Source organism: Rhinoderma darwinii, chromosome 6 (assembly GCF_050947455.1).
Source record: "Rhinoderma darwinii isolate aRhiDar2 chromosome 6, aRhiDar2.hap1, whole genome shotgun sequence".
In the NCBI taxonomy this organism is placed as follows: Eukaryota; Metazoa; Chordata; class Amphibia; order Anura; family Rhinodermatidae; genus Rhinoderma; species Rhinoderma darwinii.
The window spans coordinates 50,025,940-50,045,328 of record NC_134692.1 but is presented as its reverse complement, the minus strand read 5'-3'; the positions used below and the strand labels follow the sequence as shown (position 1 = coordinate 50,045,328).

Genomic DNA, 19,389 nt, shown 5'->3' with positions numbered 1-19,389 from the left:
TTAGCTCCCTGCTATAACGTTCACTGTGTAACGCCGGCCGTGAGTGGCTCGACATAGACACGCGCGATGCAGTGACATCATCGCGCCTGCATGCGCCGAGCCACAGACCGGAGGAGCAGAGGGATCTCCTCCACTCGTCGTGGGAATGTGGCTAGGTGAGAATTTATTTTATAATTCTTTTATTAGGCAATATGGCGGCATTATACTGTATGGTGGCAGCTATTGCGCATTATACTGTATGGTGGCAGCACACTGCATGGGGAAGCTATGAGGCATTATACTGTATCGGTACAGCTATGGAGCATTTTACTGTATTGGGCAGCTATAAGGGGTTTATGCTGTATGGGTGCAGCTATGGGGAATTATACTGTATGGGGGAATTTGTGTGGGCATTATACTGTATAGGAGCATCTGTGTGGGCAGTATACTGTACGGGGACATCTGTGTGGGCATTATACCGAGTAGGGGCATCTATGGGGCATTATACTGTGTGGGAAGCACTATGGGGCTTTATACTGTGTGGGAGGCAATGGGGCTTTATACTGTGTGGGGGCAGCTATAGGGCCATTATACTGTGTGGGGGCACTATGGAGCATTATACTATGTGGGGGCAGCCTTTTACTGTGGGGAGGCTCTATGGGAGCATGATACTGTGTGGCCTGAACTGGGTGTCTATAGGCAGGGATTGGACGGCGTTAGAGGCGTGGCTTTGACTATTGGTTACTTCCCTCTTCTCACTCTCCCTCAAGGTGGAGCTTTTCTAATGCTATTCATACATTGAACTTATTGATAAAACAGTATGGAGTAAGTTCCTTTTGTCCCTCTGGTAGCAACTAATGGCAGCCATAAACTTTTAATTTATCCTGGGTTTTAAAATTGATGGTAAGTTAATAGGAAAATGCTGCAATACCATGCACAACCAATACTAATATAATTGTGTGTGCATGTACGAACTAGACTGAAACCGATGTAAACAATGAAGTGGCTGCTGCGTTTTCCCGAGCACTGTAGCACCTTCAAACTGCTGATCAGCCGGGATGTCTAGAGAGTTGGACTCCACCGATCTAATATTGATGGCCTATCCTAAAGAAAGGCTGTCAATTCTAAAATCCCAGATAACAGCTTTAACTCTGTTTATGTTCAGTTGATTCTGCAGCAGCATCGGCGTTAGCAGGTAAGTCGATGTTGTAGCTACTTACCTGCAAACGCTGATGCTGCTGCAGAATCAACTGTAGCCTCTGGTGCCGATGTGTCCTCGCTCGTCTGACACGATGCAGGACCTGTGAGTGACGTCACAGCGTGATCTGGCAGAAGCTGGGCGTTCTGAAGAGAAGTGGATGATACTTCTCATCAGAACGCCCAGCTAGTAAAAGTATTAAAAACGCCCCGATGTACGCACATAATACACGCCCACTTGGACTTTTACTTTTAAACACACCCACTTGGACTTTTGCAAGCCTCATTTGCATAACTACAAAAATGGTCATAACTTGGCCAAAAATGCTCGTTTTTTAAAAATAAAAACGTTACTCTTATCTACATTGCAGCACCTATCTGCTGCAATAGCAGATAGGGGTTGCAAAATCTGGTGACAGAGCCTCTTTAAGTGATAAAAACCCAGTAACTAAAAAACTAAGTATATATATCTTTGAAGCAGATAGGAAATAAATCATTATTTTGCTCTTGCTGTTAGTTAGATTGATTTTTCATCTTCATCTTCATCTTCAAAGTTAGGATTCTTCACAGTGGTGGTGGCAGTAGTAAATATGGGATTGACATTCTAAATAAAAAGAAAATAGTCAAAAAAATCAGTATAGTATAATACTGCCACAATATACATATCATAAAATACTCTTCATATCATCTATGTAGTGCTTCCTTCAGGCAACTCAAGCTACATTTCATTGCTCATTAGTGCAGTGAAGATATGGAGTATTCTTCCAAAATAATGACTACAACATTTTTAGATGCACAAAAAGAAAACTAAAGACCCTCAAAAAAAATCAGAGAAAGAACTATATTCATTTAAAATTACTGAACAGGCCATACTTAAGGGGGTTTTACACAGGACAATTATCGGGGTAGACGAGCGTTAATATAATGCAAACGCTCGATCATCTGCTGGTCGTATCGTTTTATAAAAGTGAGATTATCGTTGTCGCCATCACATCTCTCTGTGTAAACGGATGGGGACGAGCAATCGGAGTGACGACCGCTCGTCCCCATCCATAGCTCCGTGTAACAGGAGCAAGTGAGCGCCGATCAACGATGTCTCGATCAGTGCTTGAGACCTCATAAGTTATATATACATTCAGTGGCTTATATCAAGAAGTTCACTGTTCAATCTACAGAACTCCATAACCTTGCTAGATAATAAATAAACATTTTTGTATAGGTTTCCTATGGTTCATTAACAGCTGTTGACTCGGTAAGAAAAGTTTAAATTATGTTTTTTTGGTATCCACTCCTCTATACCAGGAAGTACTTAATGGGGCCCATGCATGATAACACATAAAGGCAAACTGGTTATTGCAAAGCTCCGTGTACATCCGACAATCACAAACTATTCCCCTTTATATGATCTTGATCTCTTGACAACATTTAGGCCTTCTAATGAGAGCTTAAGTACTTTAAGGTGGACGACAACCTTTACATGCAGCTAGGTCTTGAAGCAGATAACATGGGGAAGGTACCAATTAGGTGAATTGTAATATAAATTAAGAGTCAGACCATTTCCACCTGCAAACATATGGTAGGAGAAAGTGGTCCTCTCACGCAAAGCAGGCAGCGTCTACATATTCACACTGAGACGTACAGTATATTTTTCTTTTCATTCTTGGTTTATGGTTATTGGACAAACATGGGAGATTATATATCTTACCTCATCCCACTTGACTTTCTGTTTTTCTTTCTCGAAGTGCTTATATTCATTTCGGTCTTTAAGTTCAGTGAAAATTTTCCAGATGATGAGACCAATCAGACCAATGAGAGTGACACCTCCAATTGTACCTCCCACAATGAAAAGCACGTTAGGTGCTTCAGGGCATTCTGGGAATAAAAAGTAAAAAGAGGTTGTTGAATGGGTTGTTGGAGATTATTTCTTTATGGATGAAAAGCAGAACTTGAGAGTGATCTTAGAAACTTTAAGTCTCCCCAGACTCCTCAACGGCAAATTTGCATAATTCCGCAGTGATGCATTTCCTGCTCCTTTATCACTATATAATTCAGCTTTGCATTTAGGACTTTAGGAATCCTGGGTGAGAAGTCTTGGAGTGTGGTCATATTGGTTGTTATCTAGTAACCAAGACATTATTTTGTGAGCCAAGACTTTTACTACACAAGTAAAGGAAAAACTGTGGAACAATAGATATTTCCCAACTCCACTATACAATGTTATTGTCATAAATTATTGCTATTTTTATGGTGGGAGCAAGATAAGTTGCCAGATACCTCTGGTAACTCTTATCTTGGGGGAAACAATAGGATCTGATGGGTTGAAATACAACCTGATTCCTGCATCCTCCAATGGAAGATGTCAGGGAATGGTCTTCTAGTCTGGATCCACTGACAAAACTCTCAAGACTGTGGCTGGCTTTAGGCAATATAAAAAAATACAGAGCCTAACAAGCTCCTGGTCTTCATCCTTAACCCGCTCATGGAGGTATTAACTGCCCTCTGGGAGATATGGTGAGAAGGATGACATAAACTCACAGACAGACAAATGAAGACGGAGAAAACCTGAAGTCAGTGCGAACAAGCAGACAGATAAAGTCGAGACAAGCCAAGGTCAACTGGCACAGGTGGACAGATGTTGAATAAAAGCCAAGGCCAATGGCCACAGGTGTACAGATGATGTCAAACACAAGACAAGGTCAAGCTGGAAAACATCAATCAAGCTGTAGCAGGAAGCGAAGCCGTGCTCTGGTAACAGCAGAAAGACATTGAGGTGGTATTTATACACCTGAATGACATCACCCAGAGATCCTGAGTGCGCATGCTACTGGCTCTTGTAAGAGACAGGGTGGGTAGGGTCTGGAGAACCAAATTAGTGTCATAACACCTGGTACTTGTACATATGTATATGATACAGATAGTTCAAATCCATTATTTGCTAACTTGTATCTGTATTGATTTATCATTATTGACATATGGATTAGGTTTATAAAAATATATATACTGTATATTTTTTTAAAAAGATTGTTTGCAAAAGGTCATAATGCGACCAAAATGTTACAAAAAAAATTATCTGTCAGTTATTATGAATAAAGGACTTATCGAGCATCACAACATTTTTGAGTATGGATTACTTTTTTATTATATATTCTTAACAAGGGTAGAAATTCAGCTTAATAGTGTTCACCTCTTTTTAGCGTATATCTTATGGAGAACTTATTTTCACCATCTTCCTCATTTATGAAATACTGCATCCAACAGTTGTCAGAATCTTTTTCTCTGCAGAATGCTTCCTCTGTCACCGTCTCCACTTGTTTAACTGTGGCTCCAAAACAAACATCTGTGCAGTTCCCAGTATTCTGTCCGTTATGCTTTATATGACATTCGACACAGGGCCTATGAAATGGGAAGGCCAAACTTTTAAGACATTTCATACTGAAAATATCAATCTTATTAAATGAACCAAACTATGTATAGTTACACTGGTAATCCTTACGTGTAGCAAGCCTTTATACAGTTGCATTTCTTATATCCTTTCAGGTACACAGTGTATATCTAATAATGATCGTTAATATGATCATTAATGATCATTATGATTGGTTCCCAACTAGTGGATCTGTCTTCTCTGCATTTCTGCGTATGCAGATTCATGTTAACAGAGATCTAATGGTAACAACCGGGATCACATAGATCATGTGTTTACTACTAACCTGGGGCCCAATAGTAAAAGATAAATAAAAAAATAAAAAAAAGAATAAAATGAAAAAAAAGAAAAAAAAAAGAAAGAATAAAGAAACCCATCCAAAAAAGTGCACATCTCTTTGAAGCCACATGCAGCAATAGAAGACATTCTGCGCTACACAAAAACATATTGCATAGGCATCAGGTGCTCAGGCATTTATACGTTCCGATAATACAAAATGTATGTTATCCCAAACCTAAAATAACTTCCCGGCCACCAACCTTTGGCTCATCTACCCCGACCCTATCTACATTTGCGCCTTCACTAAAATATTTCTATATTTGGATTATTATCCATGTACAGGGGCTGCTTTATAAGTTAAGGAAGGGAGATACATTTAAAACTAAAATTGGGTCTTTTTTTCCTCTGCGCTATAGTGACGTCATACGTTACATACTATGCACATATATGGCATCACTATGCACAGGAGAATTAGAGGCTTTATTTTCGGGTAAATGTTATTACTTTTAAAAACAACCCTAAAACAGAACATGAAAAATGAGGAAATAAAAAATATTCTATGAAATTCCACAGACATTGAGGATTGTAGGCACATGGAAGATTCAGCCAATCAGCATGGACATTTCATTGGGAAAATACCGGTAATACTGAAGTGCATGCACTGATTGGCTCTCTAGTATCGCCTCTATAATGTACGGTACTACATGTCTTGTACTTCTATTTACCTGTACCAGGATGAGTTGCTCCTTTGGACACCAGATGAGGGTGGCTTCATTTTATTTTTATAGTATGATGGGTACTGTACAGAACTCTACAGAAGCTCCTCATCATAGAAAGTGATTTACAGCATCCAATAGTTCTTTCTGACTCTTCTATATAAGTACTTACTTTATCTGTATTAGTTATCCATTTATTTTTCTTTATTCTTAAATTTTTGCCTAATTTGGGTTGATATTTTGGGGCTTTGAAACCAATCACTAGTTTTTCATAGAGTTATGGTCTCACGTTACAATGGTTTTTAACTTACAATGGTTGTCCTGGAACTAATTAATATTGGCATTACATTATCAGTCTTTTAATGTACATCTAAGGCTTCATTCATGTAGCGTCCATGGCCGCGGGCCGTCGGGTTTACTCACCTCCCAACGCCCGCAGCCATGGATCCGTGAGCGCTGGTCCCCGTCTCCCTCCTAGGAGACGCCAGCGCTCACTTCCGCTCCGTTCGGCTGTGTACCGTAGGGTGCGCACGCACGCTCGTGCCCGGCCTTATAAGGACAGCGCGCGCAAATAGGAAGTCGTCATCATCATCATCAACTGCCACGATTTCCTGGTCTATAAGAAGGCCCCAGGCCTTCTAATCCTTGCCTGAGCGTTGTTAGTCTATCCCAGTCTGTCTCGCAAATGGTTCCTTAGTGTTTCCCGTTCCAGCTGTTACCCGTGCCCTGTTACCCGTTCCTGTAATCCGTATTGTTCCAGTTCCTGTGCCTACCAGCGTTGGAGTCGGGTCTTCTGCCACATCCAGTGTCTTCTGCCACGTCCAGTGTCGTTTGCCACGTCCAGTGTCTCCTGCCACCTCCAGTGTCTCCTGCCACCTCCAGTGTCTCCTGCCACCTCCAGTGTCTCCTGCCACCTCCAGTGTCATCTGGCACGTCCAGTGTCGTCTGCCACGTCCAGTGTCTTCTGCTTCATCGCATACTGCCCGCCACGTCTGGCGCCACCTGTCGCACCAGCCTCCATCCGTGCTGTAGCCACAGCCACCGTCCGGACTATTTCAGGTACCCAAGCATTACTGTCTGCCATTGACTTTCGCATAGACTGTGACCTGGTCAGCTGCCTCCCCGCTACGGCGGAGCGGCCTAGTGGGTCCACATACCCTGTGTCCGTGACAATTCACATCTGCGTCAGGGCTCCGTTCCGAAGTACCGTCGGAGATTTCCGTTGGAACGGAGCCCTGACTGACACAAACTGAAACCAGAGGTTTCCGTTTCCATCACCATTGATTTCAACGGTGACGGATCCGGTGCTAATGGTTTCCGTTTGTCTCAGTTGTGCAGGGGTTCCTGTCGATCTGACGGAATCAATAGAGTAGTCGACTAAGCTATTGATTCCGTCAAAACGACGGAACCCCTGCACAACTGAGACAAACAAAAACCATTGGCACTGGATCCGTCACCATTGAAATCAATGGTGATGCAAACGGAAACCTATGGTTTCAGTTTGTGTCAGTAAGGGCTCCGTTCCGAAGGAAAGCTCCGACAGAGGGTCGGAACGGAGTCCTGACTCAGATGTGAACGAAGCCTAAAACATGAATTGCTCCGTTTATAATTGGTAGTGTATTGCTGCAAATTCCCTGCGCTTGTTCTCAGTGACCACCCCCCCTCCCCCAAAACAATACAGGAACTATCTGTATTCTGTGAATGGAGGGAAAAGAAAGGAGCTACCAAAATGCTGATGAACATCACAAAAGCCCCTTTACTCCATTCAGCAGAATACAGTTACGGTAAGCAGAGATTGTATTGTACTGATGTTACCAGGAGTACATTTTATTTCCCTGCTGCTGCACTTGTAATGGGCATAATTTAATCCTGTAGTGCGCGAACAAGGAGCAATTCAGGAAACAAAATTATATTAGATAATTACTAATAATGCAACTACCAAATTAAATAGTTAAAGTGGCTCCAAACTGGAGCTTCAGACATTTATCCTTACAATATAAAAGCATTTGTTCTGATTCTTACAATTATTTATGTGTCAATATATGTGTGGCAGGTTGGGAGTTTGGGGCTGTACATCTGTCAAATCTTAATGCAGATGTCCTAAGGCAAGCTCAGGGAGGACAGAAACCTACCGGGTGTTAATTATTTGTGTCTAATAAATCAGAGCTCATTAAAATAATGAGGTCTAGAACTCGATGTATGTTCAGTAGCACCATTTGGCCATGCTATGTTCCTGATATAATGCAGGTAGTATATAAAAAAATAAATAAAGAATAACACGCAGAGGTGTTTTTCCTAGCAACCAATCAAATCCTATATATAAAAGAGAAAAACTGAAGCACTCCAAAATAAAGTTGAATTTGTGAGTCTGTATTCACCCCATAGCATGTCTGCGACTGTGGGGTGAATAAAGACTCACAATTCATCTTTATTTTGGAATGTTGCGGTTTTACCCTTTTATATCTGTTGAAGTCCATGGACCTGGATCTGTTAACTGTTGTACACCCCCTCTAATTTTTAAAAAAAAATTTTTTTTTGGGGATGTGCTTCTATTTCTACATTTTACAGCCAATCAGATCCTGTCATTTTGTTTTATGGTTCTCATGGGCAACACCATTATTTTGGAAAAAAGCTCAATCATACCGCAATTATAATACATTGTAATGCAATTATAAAAAAAAAATCTACTGTGAGTATATAGTTCAAGTTGTGGGCTTCTGGCAAGTTGTTAAAAATTCTCTTCTGCATTTTCTTAGTTACATCTGTTTCTTGGATATGTGGGTAACAACCAATAAGGTGGCCATTACTTTTCCCAACATTTATGGGCAGCATTTTGACAGCCATATTGATTGTCATTCAGCATTTTCCAGAGAGACATATACATATTTAAAGGCTAAACAGCGATTAGACAGCTGAATTTTTTTGTTTAATTTCATGAATAATACGCACTTTACATTATGTAATTATTTGCAGGGCAATAATCTTGCATATTGCTTACCCAAAGCGTGGGCAGGGGGAAGGGCATCCAGGACAAGTCTTACAATATGGTCCTATGTAACCACCTTTGCAAGTACATAAATTGCACTTGCATTCCCCTCGGCCACTGCATATGCTTCCATTATTCATACACCTATCTGTAGATCTTTTGCACTGACACGCGGTACCATCAAAGTCAGCATTGCAAGTGCAGACGCCACAGAAACAGGTTCCTGGAAAATAAAGGTAACAGGTTGCAGGCTGAACAGGTATAAATAATGTGACAGCAAAACCTAAAAATCTTTCAAATCATTTAAAATAGTTCAATGTTATAAATATGAATTTCTTACACCATTGTAATATGGCCGGAGCTTCTTTGCTGTGTGGCTCCTATTTTTTACCTTCTTCTCTGTGCCGTGGTTTGTAAATACATATGGGGGATTTATTATATGCCAGTTTAATAAACAATTTGTTGAAGTAAGATGTGACATATTTATTAAGTGGTTAACTCCTCTTGAAAAATGCGTCTCATCTGTTGGCTGGCTGTGCGCCACAATTGTGGAGTAACAACCGCGGCATCTACCCCCACACCCCAAAAAGAAAAAACATTTAAAAAAATGTATACTCACCTCACCACTCTCTTCGCTTTTCCCCAACCGGGTTCCCTTTGGCTCCCTCTGTATGCTACTGCTCATACAAGGTCCTGACACAGAGCAGCATAAGGGCCTTATATGCGACGCAGCACTCAATGTACTGAATGTTGTGTCACTTACAAAGTCCTGACGCTGCTCTGCTTTTGTTTTATTTTACTGTCCCATGGGGAAGGGGGAGTAGTCTGATCGAAGGGTGGGGGGGGGGGCAAGGTACAGAGCTTTGCACGGGCCTCTAGCTTGCAACACCCCACAGAGTGAAATCTGCGCCAGCTATAATTTGTGCCAGTTTTCTAGCGGAAATGATAATTTTTTTGGTCTGCTATGACCATGCCCGTGTATTAAGACACACTCTTTTTCCCAAAAGAGGAGAGGGCGGCATAAAATATTCAAAAGTCTTATGAGCCTTTTGTGACTTTTCTATACCAGAAAACAGGTGTAGAAAGGTTTATAAATCCCCCCCAAAGATTTTGTCAGCATGCTACCGCCTCTAGGGTGCATAACTTTAGTGCCTTAAAGAGAATATGTTACCAATTTTTATCCTCTATAATAAAGTGTGTACGAGTCCTCTAGCTAATAATGGGGTGTTAACGCTTTAAGCTTCGTTCACATCTGTGTCGGGGTTCCGTTCATGGGTTCTGTCAGACCTTTCCGTCAGGGGAACCCATGAACAGAAACCCTAAATTTCCGTTTGCATTACCATTGATTTCAATGGTAATGCTTCCGTTGCTAATGAAATCCGTTTGTCTCCGTTCCATAAGGTTACCGTTTTTTTGCGGAATTAATAGCGCAGTCGATTACGCTGTTGATTCAGCCGAAAAAACGGAAACCTTACAGAACGGAGACAAACAGAGACCATTAGAAATGGAAGCTTAGTTTTCGTTCATGGGTTCCCCTGATGGAAAGGTCTAATGGAACCCATGAACGGAACCCAGACTCAGATGCGAATGAAGCCTAACATGTTATTAATTGCTGTATAATAGAGCCATATTAGCTGTTATGCCCTTGGTCGCTGACCCTCTTACCAGCAGCCGCGACTGAAGCACTGTGCATCCCCGCCGGCGTCTCCCTTTCCAGGGACGCCAGCGTGCTCTGCTCTCTGCCTCCTCCCCTGGACTGTGCCCGTAGGGTGCGCGCGTGCTAGTGCTTGTTCTTAAAGGGCCCCAACCTATGCTTGCACACCCTGGCCCTTATAAGTGACCCTGCACCTTTCCGCATTGCCTGAGCAAAGTTGGAAAAACCTAATTTTATCCTGCGAAGGTTCCGTATCCTGAGTCTGTTACCTATTGGTATCCTGTATCCCGAGTCTGTCACCTATTGATATCCGGTATCCAAAGTCTGTTACCTTACAGTATCCTGTGCCCCCTGGGTGCTTCCCGCAGTCCGGCACCAGCGAGCTTCCAGCTATCTGGCACCAGCGTGCTTCCAGCTATCCCGTACCAGCGAGCTTCCAGCAATCTGGCACCAGCGAGCTTCCAGCAATCCGGCACCAGCCTGCTTCCAGTAATCCAGTTCCTATCTACTACCACCAAGGTACCATCTGACTGTCTCTGCCTAGCTTTTGTTTGGCCAACATCTACTCCGCCAGGACCAACTCAAAAGGTAGCGACCCCACAGCGAAGACCAGATCCCTGTAGAAGGGTTAAGGGTGAAGAGGTGGCCCTATTCCAATCTGGCAGACTAGCCCAGTGGGTCCACAAACTTGCTGGTTATTACAGCATTATGTTGCCAATGTAAATTATACTTGAAAGAGTCCTCAGCAAATAGGAGACACCAGTACTTTCATGTAAAGTTTTTTAGCCAATTACTTGAGAAATAAGGAACCCTGCTTATGTTGTGACTGGCTATAGTGCATCGTATGGCAAGTACTGATACTTAATTTTAAACAAAAATTCGAATTCACACACACACACACACACACCAAATCATAGCCATTGCATTAAAAACATAGAGCCAGACAGCCTGTCACCTAAAAATGTAAACAAGGACTAGTAAAGGGCTATATTCTATATTATATAATAAAAAAATCTCTGCAGAAATCTCCCTGTCCAGTCAATGGGCTGACAGGGGAGTCTAAATAGGGCACTTGGTAACTTAGGGCAGTGGCGTGATCCGGACGGTTTCTACCGAACCAGTTGTTAAAATAATATGGCTGAGCGCATTGTTGATCTATTTATCTTCTCTGTGACGCAGGAGGCGTAATTACATAATCGTGCTGCCTGCGTCATTCTGCAGACGTTAGACCTGGCAAGAAGAGGCCTTTATCGCAAGATTACAGCGTGGGAGCTGGGACAGGTGAATATCTTTACTTGGGTTGGCGACATAAGTATTTTCAGGGGGCACAGCATAGAATGTAGTGGACTTTTTATGGGTGGGGCACAGCATGTGGTGGACATTTTTATTTCAGGGGCACCGTTTGTGTGACTATTTTTAGGGGGCACTGCGTGTAGTTTACATTTTTATTTGAAGGGAGCACTGATTGTGGCACAATTATTTTCGAGGGCACAGCATGCAGTGGACATTTTTCAAGGGACACTGTTTGTAGCACTTTTATTTTGAGTGGCACAGTTCGTGGCAATATTTTAGGGGGCACATTGTGTGGCACTATTTTCAGGCACTATTAAAGGGGTTTTCCCACAATTAACATTTATCACTCATCCACAGGATAGGTAATAAATATATACTCGTTGGGGGCCCCATCACTGGGACACCCACCGATATCTAGAATGGGGCTCCTGAGCCCCGTCCCGCTCACTGCACGATCGCACGTTTGAAAGGAGCGGAGGTCGCGCATGTGTGCTGTTGCTCCATTCAATCTGTATGGGGCCGACGGAAAGCCCTTCATTAGGCTACCAGGCTGCCCTGACAACCGCGATTGCATTGTGTGGGGCAATTGTCTGTCTGAGGCGACTGACAGGCTTTCGGAACTAACAGGACTGATTGCAAGGGAACACGGAAACTAACAGGGCCTATTGCAGGGGAACGTGGATGGCTAGAAAGAAAAGCAAACCAGCACTACATTTAGCGCGTCAGCGGCTGGTAAGCTATCCATCTGGTTTTAGATGGCAGAAGACGTGACAGGTCCTCTTTAATGGCGAGTTTAGTTTATTCCCATGCATTTCAATTGCTATTTCCTTTTCCTCCGTGAGCGCAGTGGCGAAAAAAATATTTAGTATGTTCGCTTTCTCCTCCCTCATTACTTAAATTAAAGGGCCAGCACTTTCAGTTTTAACCTTTTTACTATTTATATAATTGAAGAACGTTTTAGGGTTAGTTTTACTTTCTTTGGCAATGAGACTGTCTCCAGCTTTGCTGCCTTTATTTGTTTTTTACATCATTTATTTTTCCCCCTATAGCTTTTTATTGCTTCTTTACTGCCTTCTTGTTTTAGTAGTGTAAATGCTTTTTTTTTTCGTTGTCATTTATTGCCCCCTTCACATTTTTATTCATTCACATTGGTTTTCTACTGTTTCTAAAGCCATTATTCCCAGAAAGTATGTATCCCTCACAATGAAAATTTGAGGTGCACAGTAGGAAACCTGTTGTTAAAAATTTAAGTACAGAGGTGGCAGTTGCATCCAGTCCCTGGTTCCTGAGGGTGCCCAAAGGCTCTTCTGCCACATAAGAAGACACTAGTATTAAAATTGCACATGGTAGATGGATTTTGCATTGGGGCCAGGGGCTTCAGGTTCGTACCTACTAATTTTGTTCATTTGAATATAAAGCGTAAAGAGATTCCCTCACATGGCACTAGGTGGCACTGCCATGCTTAGTAAGCCAAGTCACTACACACAGCAGATATTTTCAAGAACTCACCTTCTCCTGCACACAGCTTGTTTTCGAACATTTCACAACCCCAGTTGTTACACTCACAATAAGTGCCGAATATTTTTTTGGAAGAGTCATCATTTATATGACAGATACACTGCCCACATATGCACTCCCCGGCTCCAGAGCACACAGCTGAGTTGTTGTCTTTTCTACAGTTCTGTTCCAGTTCTTGGCTTGTCTTACTTCCTTCTGCACACTCACAATTTTTCCCAAGGTGACCCTTATTACAGCTGTGAATGAGAAAAAAAATGATACATTTTTACATATGAAATATATTTTATTAATGGCCATAATGCAAAAAATATTTGAAATAACATTTCAGACAGAGTTCAGGGGACTTATAATGAAGCTTCACCTCGGAGACAGTTTGAGCGCTGAATTAGGAAATTGTAGCGTTGGAGTGATTCGGGTGACAGAACAGGTGAAACATAATTAATTGTCCCAATGACTGTGTTTAGGTCGACCATCCCAGGCGTTACCCTAAGCACCATTGCTTAACAAATTTATAGGCAAAAGGATGTATGCGCGGATGCCATTTTGGCTGCATTCAGTGGCTCTCTAACGTATGTGCACTGCATCATCACGCAGACAGCAGCGCTTTATAAATAAAATTGCGTTGCGCCCACCAAACTGTGTTTAGTGTCGGGAGAAAGTTGGTGTGACCTGAGCTGTGCTGCTATATCGGAGAGTGTGTAAGGAGATTGTTGCTGGAAGAAGGAGAGCTGCTGAGGAGGACGACGGTGCTTATCGTTGGGCCTGTGAAGTCCTAAAGAGCGAGCAGTTTATCGTAAAGACTGATACTTCTCTCTTTTATATCCACTCCTGTGTTGGGCTACAAAAACTGCACCAAGAACTGCCACAAGAACTGCATGTGTACAAGCCTTCGGCTCTTTACATATCTGCATTGGTCATTTCCATCATTCTGCTCTGTCATAGAAGCAAAACAACGAAAATGACGGCAATGATGGATCCATTACATGATAGACATCAACGGCACCCGACGGAACCCATTGAATTTTAATGGGTTCTATGGGATTTACGTTATGGTTTCCGTAATTTTGCCATGCAAAATAGCACTTCATGCTGCGCTATTTTGTCCAGGATTTTTGATGGCACTTGCGACGGAGCTTCCGACACAAATGTGAACAGAGCCTTAACAACATTACCTAGAAATGTTTTTTAACAAAATAGTCAAACAACTGCAGCAAAAATAGCATGTCAAACATGCAGCTGTAAAGCGTGGGGGATAAATCCAAAAGTTAAACGGGAAAGGTTTATTTTAACATGTAAGGCTTCGTTCACATCTGCGTCAGGGTCCCGTTCTGATGATTTTCGTCAGAAAGGCACCCTGACTGACACAAACGGAAACCAAATATTAGCATTTATTTTAATGGTGACGGATCCGGTGCCAATGGTTTCCATTTGAAATCAATGGTGATGGAAGCGTCACCTTTGGTTTCCCTTTGTGTCTGTCAGGGCTCCGTTCCAACGAAAAACTACGACAGAACATCGGAGCAGAGCCAATACTTTGCATTGTGTACATATGTCATTTTTATTTTTCGTAGTTAACTTGTTTTTTTGCAGGTATGGTGAAGGTGTTGGCTATCTGGCTTTACAAATTGATAAGCGCCAGGATGTATTGCCTGAACACCATTTTGGCTGCGTTCAGTCGCTTTGTTAACAGGGTTATGACACAGCAACATGCGCTGCATCATCACTCTGGGGGCAACGCTTTGTAAATAAAATGGTGGTGACTGAGCCCGCCAAACAATATTCAGTGTCAGGAGGAAGTTGGTGTGACCTGGGCAAAGTTGCTGTATCTGAGCGTGTATGAGGAGACTGTTGCTGGAAGTAGGAGAGCTGCAAAGGAGAATGCTGTTGGAAAATGCGAGGCGCATAACGGCACTTATTGTTGTAACTAATATACTGTTAGGGATCTGCCAGGTACTTCATCTAGGTATACTCCTGGGATTAATCAATCCACACCTGAGGCCAGACCTGTTCGACTGACACCATCTCCCACCAACCAGGGTGGCAGGCTCAGGAGTGGGAGAGCCTATCGCGGCCTGGTCTGTCGGAGTTAGCTCCGCCCCCTGTCCTTTATTACCTGCCCTGTTCTCTCCCTCAGGGCTTGTAATTCTTTTGGATTCCTGGCCCCACTGCTGCTTGCTCCAGCCTGCTTCTGCCGTGCTTCTGCCTTGCTGCAGTTTTGCTTGACCTGCTTTGCTTTGCCCCTGGCTTGCTTCTGTCTCCGTGCCCGCTTGGGTGTACTCACTTCGTCCTGGTCCTGACTGTTCGTTCGCCGCTCCGTTTCCTCGTGGCGTTCCGTGGCTACTGCCCCTTCCCTTGCGTGTTCCCTGTTTGTTTTCCTGTGCACTTAGACAGCGTAGGGACCGCCGCCCAGTTGTACCTCGTCGCCTAGGGCGGGTCGTTGCAAGTAGGCAGGGACAGGGCGGTGGGTAGATTAGGGCTCACTTTCCCTTCACCTCCTTCCTGCCATTACATAATTACAAGCCCTTACCTAGTCTACCATTTCTCCTACGCTGACGCTATCATGGACCCCCTTGAGACCCTGACCCAGCAGATGCAGGGCCTCTCCCTACAGGTCCAGGCCCTGGCCCAAAGGGTCAATCAGGGTGACGCTGCTTTAGTAGTACCCCTCACCTCACCTCTAGAACCCAACCTCAAGTTACCTGACCGGTTCTCAGGGGACCGTAAGATGTTTCTCTCCTTCCGGGAGAGTTGCAGACTGTATTTCCGCCTAAAGCCCCACTCCTCAGGTTCCGAGAACCAGCGGGTGGGTATCATCATATCCCGACTCCAGGAAGGGCCCCAAGAGTGGGCCTTCTCCTTGGCTCCTGACGCCCCTGAACTTTCCTCTGTTGATCGTTTTTTCTCTGCCCTCGGACTCATTTACGACGAGACTGACAGGACTGCTTTAGCCGAGAGTCAGCTGGTGACCTTACGTCAGGGTAGGAGACCGGTTGAGGAATACTGTTCTGATTTTAGGAAGTGGTGCGTAGCTTCTCAGTGGAACGATCCGGCCCTAAGGTGCCAGTTTAGGTTAGGATTATCTGACGCCCTGAAGGATCTGCTGGTTAGCTACCCCTCTTCTGACTCCCTTGACCAGGTTATGGCCCTAGCAGTACGACTTGACCGACGTCTCAGGGAACGTCAGCTAGAACGCTCCAGTGCGCTCCCCTCTGACTTTTCTGCGATCCCCCCCGAGGTCCCGTCTCCTCGCCCATCCACGGAGGACTCGGAGATACCTATGCAACTCGGGGCCTCCATGTCCCCTCGACAACGTAGGGAGTTTCGCAGAATGAATGGTCTCTGCTTCTACTGTGGGGATGACAAGCATCTACTGAACACCTGTCCCAGGCGCAAGAATAAGAAGCCGGAAAACTTCCGCGCCTAAGTGATCATCGGGGAGGTCACTTGGGCGCACAGGTATTTCCCGTTAATGTGAAACGCAATAAAATGTTGCTTCCCTTTCAGGTCTCGTTTGCTGGCCGGTCTGCCACGGGCAGTGCTTTCGTGGATTCTGGCTCATCTGCTAATATCATGTCTGTGGAATTTGCTATGTCTCTAAAGATGCCTTGTATTGATTTACCTTATCCTATCCCTGTAGTAGGAATCGACTCAACTCCCCTTGCTAATGGTTATTTTACTCAGCATACTCCTGTTTTTGAACTCCTGGTTGGCTCCATGCATTTGGAGCAGTGCTCTGTACTGGTGATGCAGGGATTATCGTCTGATCTGGTATTAGGTCTTCCCTGGTTGCAGTTGCATAATCCCACGTTTGATTGGAATACTGGGGATCTCACCAAATGGGGTAATGAATGTCTTATGTCATGTCTTTCTGTTAACTCTATTTCTCCCCGGGAGGAGGTAAACACGCTTCCTGAGTTTGTTCAGGACTTCGCCGATGTGTTTTCTAAGGAGGCCTCCGAGGTGTTGCCCCCCCATAGAGATTACGATTGCGCTATCGATTTGGTACCAGGTGCTAAGCTTCCTAAGGGTAGGATATTTAATCTTTCATGTCCTGAACGTGAAGCTATGAGGGTGTATATCCAAGAATGCCTGGCCAAGGGTTTAATTCGCCCCTCGACTTCTCCTGTAGGTGCTGGCTTCTTCTTCGTGGGGAAGAAGGATGGTGGTCTTAGGCCGTGCATTGATTATCGTAACCTGAATAAGGTCACCGTAAGGAACCAGTACCCACTTCCTTTGATTCCGGATCTTTTTAATCAGGTTCAGGGAGCCCAATGGTTTTCTAAGTTCGATCTACGGGGGGCATATAACCTTATCCGCATCAAAGAGGGGGATGAGTGGAAAACTGCGTTCAACACACCCGAGGGTCATTTCGAATACCTGGTCATGCCCTTTGGGTTGTGCAATGCCCCTGCTGTCTTCCAGAATTTTATTAATGAAATCCTGAGAGAGTACCTGGGTAATTTTCTTGTTGTGTACCTTGATGACATACTGGTGTTTTCCAAGGACTGGTCCTCCCACGTGGAGCATGTCAGGAAGGTGCTCCAGGTCCTTCGGGAGAATAATCTGTTTGCTAAGACTGAAAAATGTGTCTTTGGGGTACAGGAGATACCATTTTTAGGGCAAATCCTCACTCCTCATGAATTCCGCATGGACCCTGCCAAGGTTCAGGCTGTGGCGGAATGGGTCCAACCTGCCTCCCTTAAGGCGTTACAGTGTTTTTTAGGGTTCGCCAACTATTACAGGAGATTTATTGCCAACTTCTCGGTCGTCGCTAAGCCTCTTACGGACCTTACCCGCAAGGGTGCTGATGTCCTCCATTGGCCCCCTGAGGCCGTCCAGGCCTTTGAGACTCTCAAGAAGTGCTTTATCTCGGCCCCCGTGCTGATTCAGCCCAACCAAGAGGAGCCATTTATTGTGGAGGTTGACGCTTCCGAGGTGGGAGTGGGGGCCGTCTTGTCCCAGGGTACCAGCTCCCTCACCCATCTCCGCCCCTGTGCTTACTTCTCTAGGAAGTTTTCGCCCACGGAGAGTAACTATGATATTGGCAACCGCGAACTTCTAGCCATTAAATGGGCTTTTGAGGAGTGGCGGCACTTCCTGGAGGGGGCCAGACACCAGGTAACGGTCCTTACGGATCACAAGAATCTGGTTTTCCTAGAATCGGCCCGGAGGCTTAATCCTAGACAAGCTCGGTGGGCACTATTCTTTACCAGATTTAATTTCTTGGTTACCTATAGGGCTGGGTCCAAGAATATTAAGGCTGATGCCCTGTCACGTAGTTTCATGGCCAATCCTCCTTCCGAGAAGGATCCTGCTTGTATTTTACCCCCTGGTATAATCGTATCTGCCACGGATTCTGATTTAGCTTCTGATATCGCGGCTGATCAGGGTGCAGCTCCCGGGAACGTCCCTGGGGACAAACTGTTTGTTCCCCTGCAATACCGGCTGAGGGTACTCAGGGAAAACCATGACTCCGCTCTATCTGGTCATCCTGGCATCTTGGGCACCAAACACCTCATTACCAGAAACTATTGGTGGCCTGGCTTGCCTAAAGACGTTAGGGCTTACGTCGCCGCTTGTGAGGTTTGCGCTAGGTCCAAAACCCCTAGGTCCCGACCTGCGGGCCTACTACGTTCCTTGCCCATTCCCCAGAGACCTTGGACCCATATCTCCATGGATTTTATCACCGATTTGCCTCCATCTCAGGGCAAGTCGGTGGTGTGGGTGGTAGTCGACCGCTTCAGCAAGATGTGCCACTTTGTGCCCCTTAAGAAGCTACCTAACGCCAAGACGTTAGCTTCTTTGTTTGTGAAACACATCCTGCGTCTCCATGGGGCCCCAGTCAATATCGTTTCTGACAGAGGGGTACAATTTGTTTCCTTATTTTGGAGAGCTTTTTGTAAAAAGTTGGAGATTGATCTGTCCTTCTCCTCCGCCTTCCATCCCGAAACTAATGGCCAAACGGAAAGGACTAACCAATCCCTGGAACAATATTTAAGGTGTTTCATCTCGGACTGTCAATTCGATTGGGTCTCATTCCTTCCCCTTGCTGAATTTTCCCTGAATAACCGGGTCAGTAACTCGTCAGGGGTCTCCCCGTTTTTCTGTAATTTCGGGTTTAACCCAAGGTTCTCCTCCGTCTCCCCTGGTTGTTCCAATAATCCTGAGGTAGAGGATGTTCATCGGGAACTGTGCACTGTCTGGGCCCAGGTTCAGAAGAACCTAGAGGCGTCCCAGAGCGCACAAAAGATTCAGGCGGATAGTAGACGTTCTGCTAACCCCCGGTTTGTCGTCGGGGATTTGGTCTGGTTGTCGTCCAGGAACTTGCGCCTTAAGGTCCCGTCCA

General features: G+C 44.5%; 1 protein-coding gene across 1 annotated transcript in view; it reads right to left on the bottom strand.

Moving 5' to 3' along the window:
• Window positions 1-1,390: 1,390 nt before the first annotated feature.
• ITGB2 (integrin subunit beta 2) overlaps window positions 1,391-19,389 on the bottom strand; it is a 64,562-nt gene continuing 46,563 nt past the window's right edge. Inside the window, exons 11-15 of the mRNA XM_075831197.1 lie at window positions 13,035-13,279; window positions 8,591-8,801; window positions 4,361-4,569; window positions 2,882-3,048; window positions 1,391-1,780 (exon numbers count right to left, since the gene is read on the bottom strand). Of these exons, the coding sequence (XP_075687312.1) occupies window positions 1,694-1,780; window positions 2,882-3,048; window positions 4,361-4,569; window positions 8,591-8,801; window positions 13,035-13,279 (919 nt within the window). The 3' untranslated portion in view covers window positions 1,391-1,693. The remainder of the gene's footprint in view (window positions 1,781-2,881; window positions 3,049-4,360; window positions 4,570-8,590; window positions 8,802-13,034; window positions 13,280-19,389) is intronic.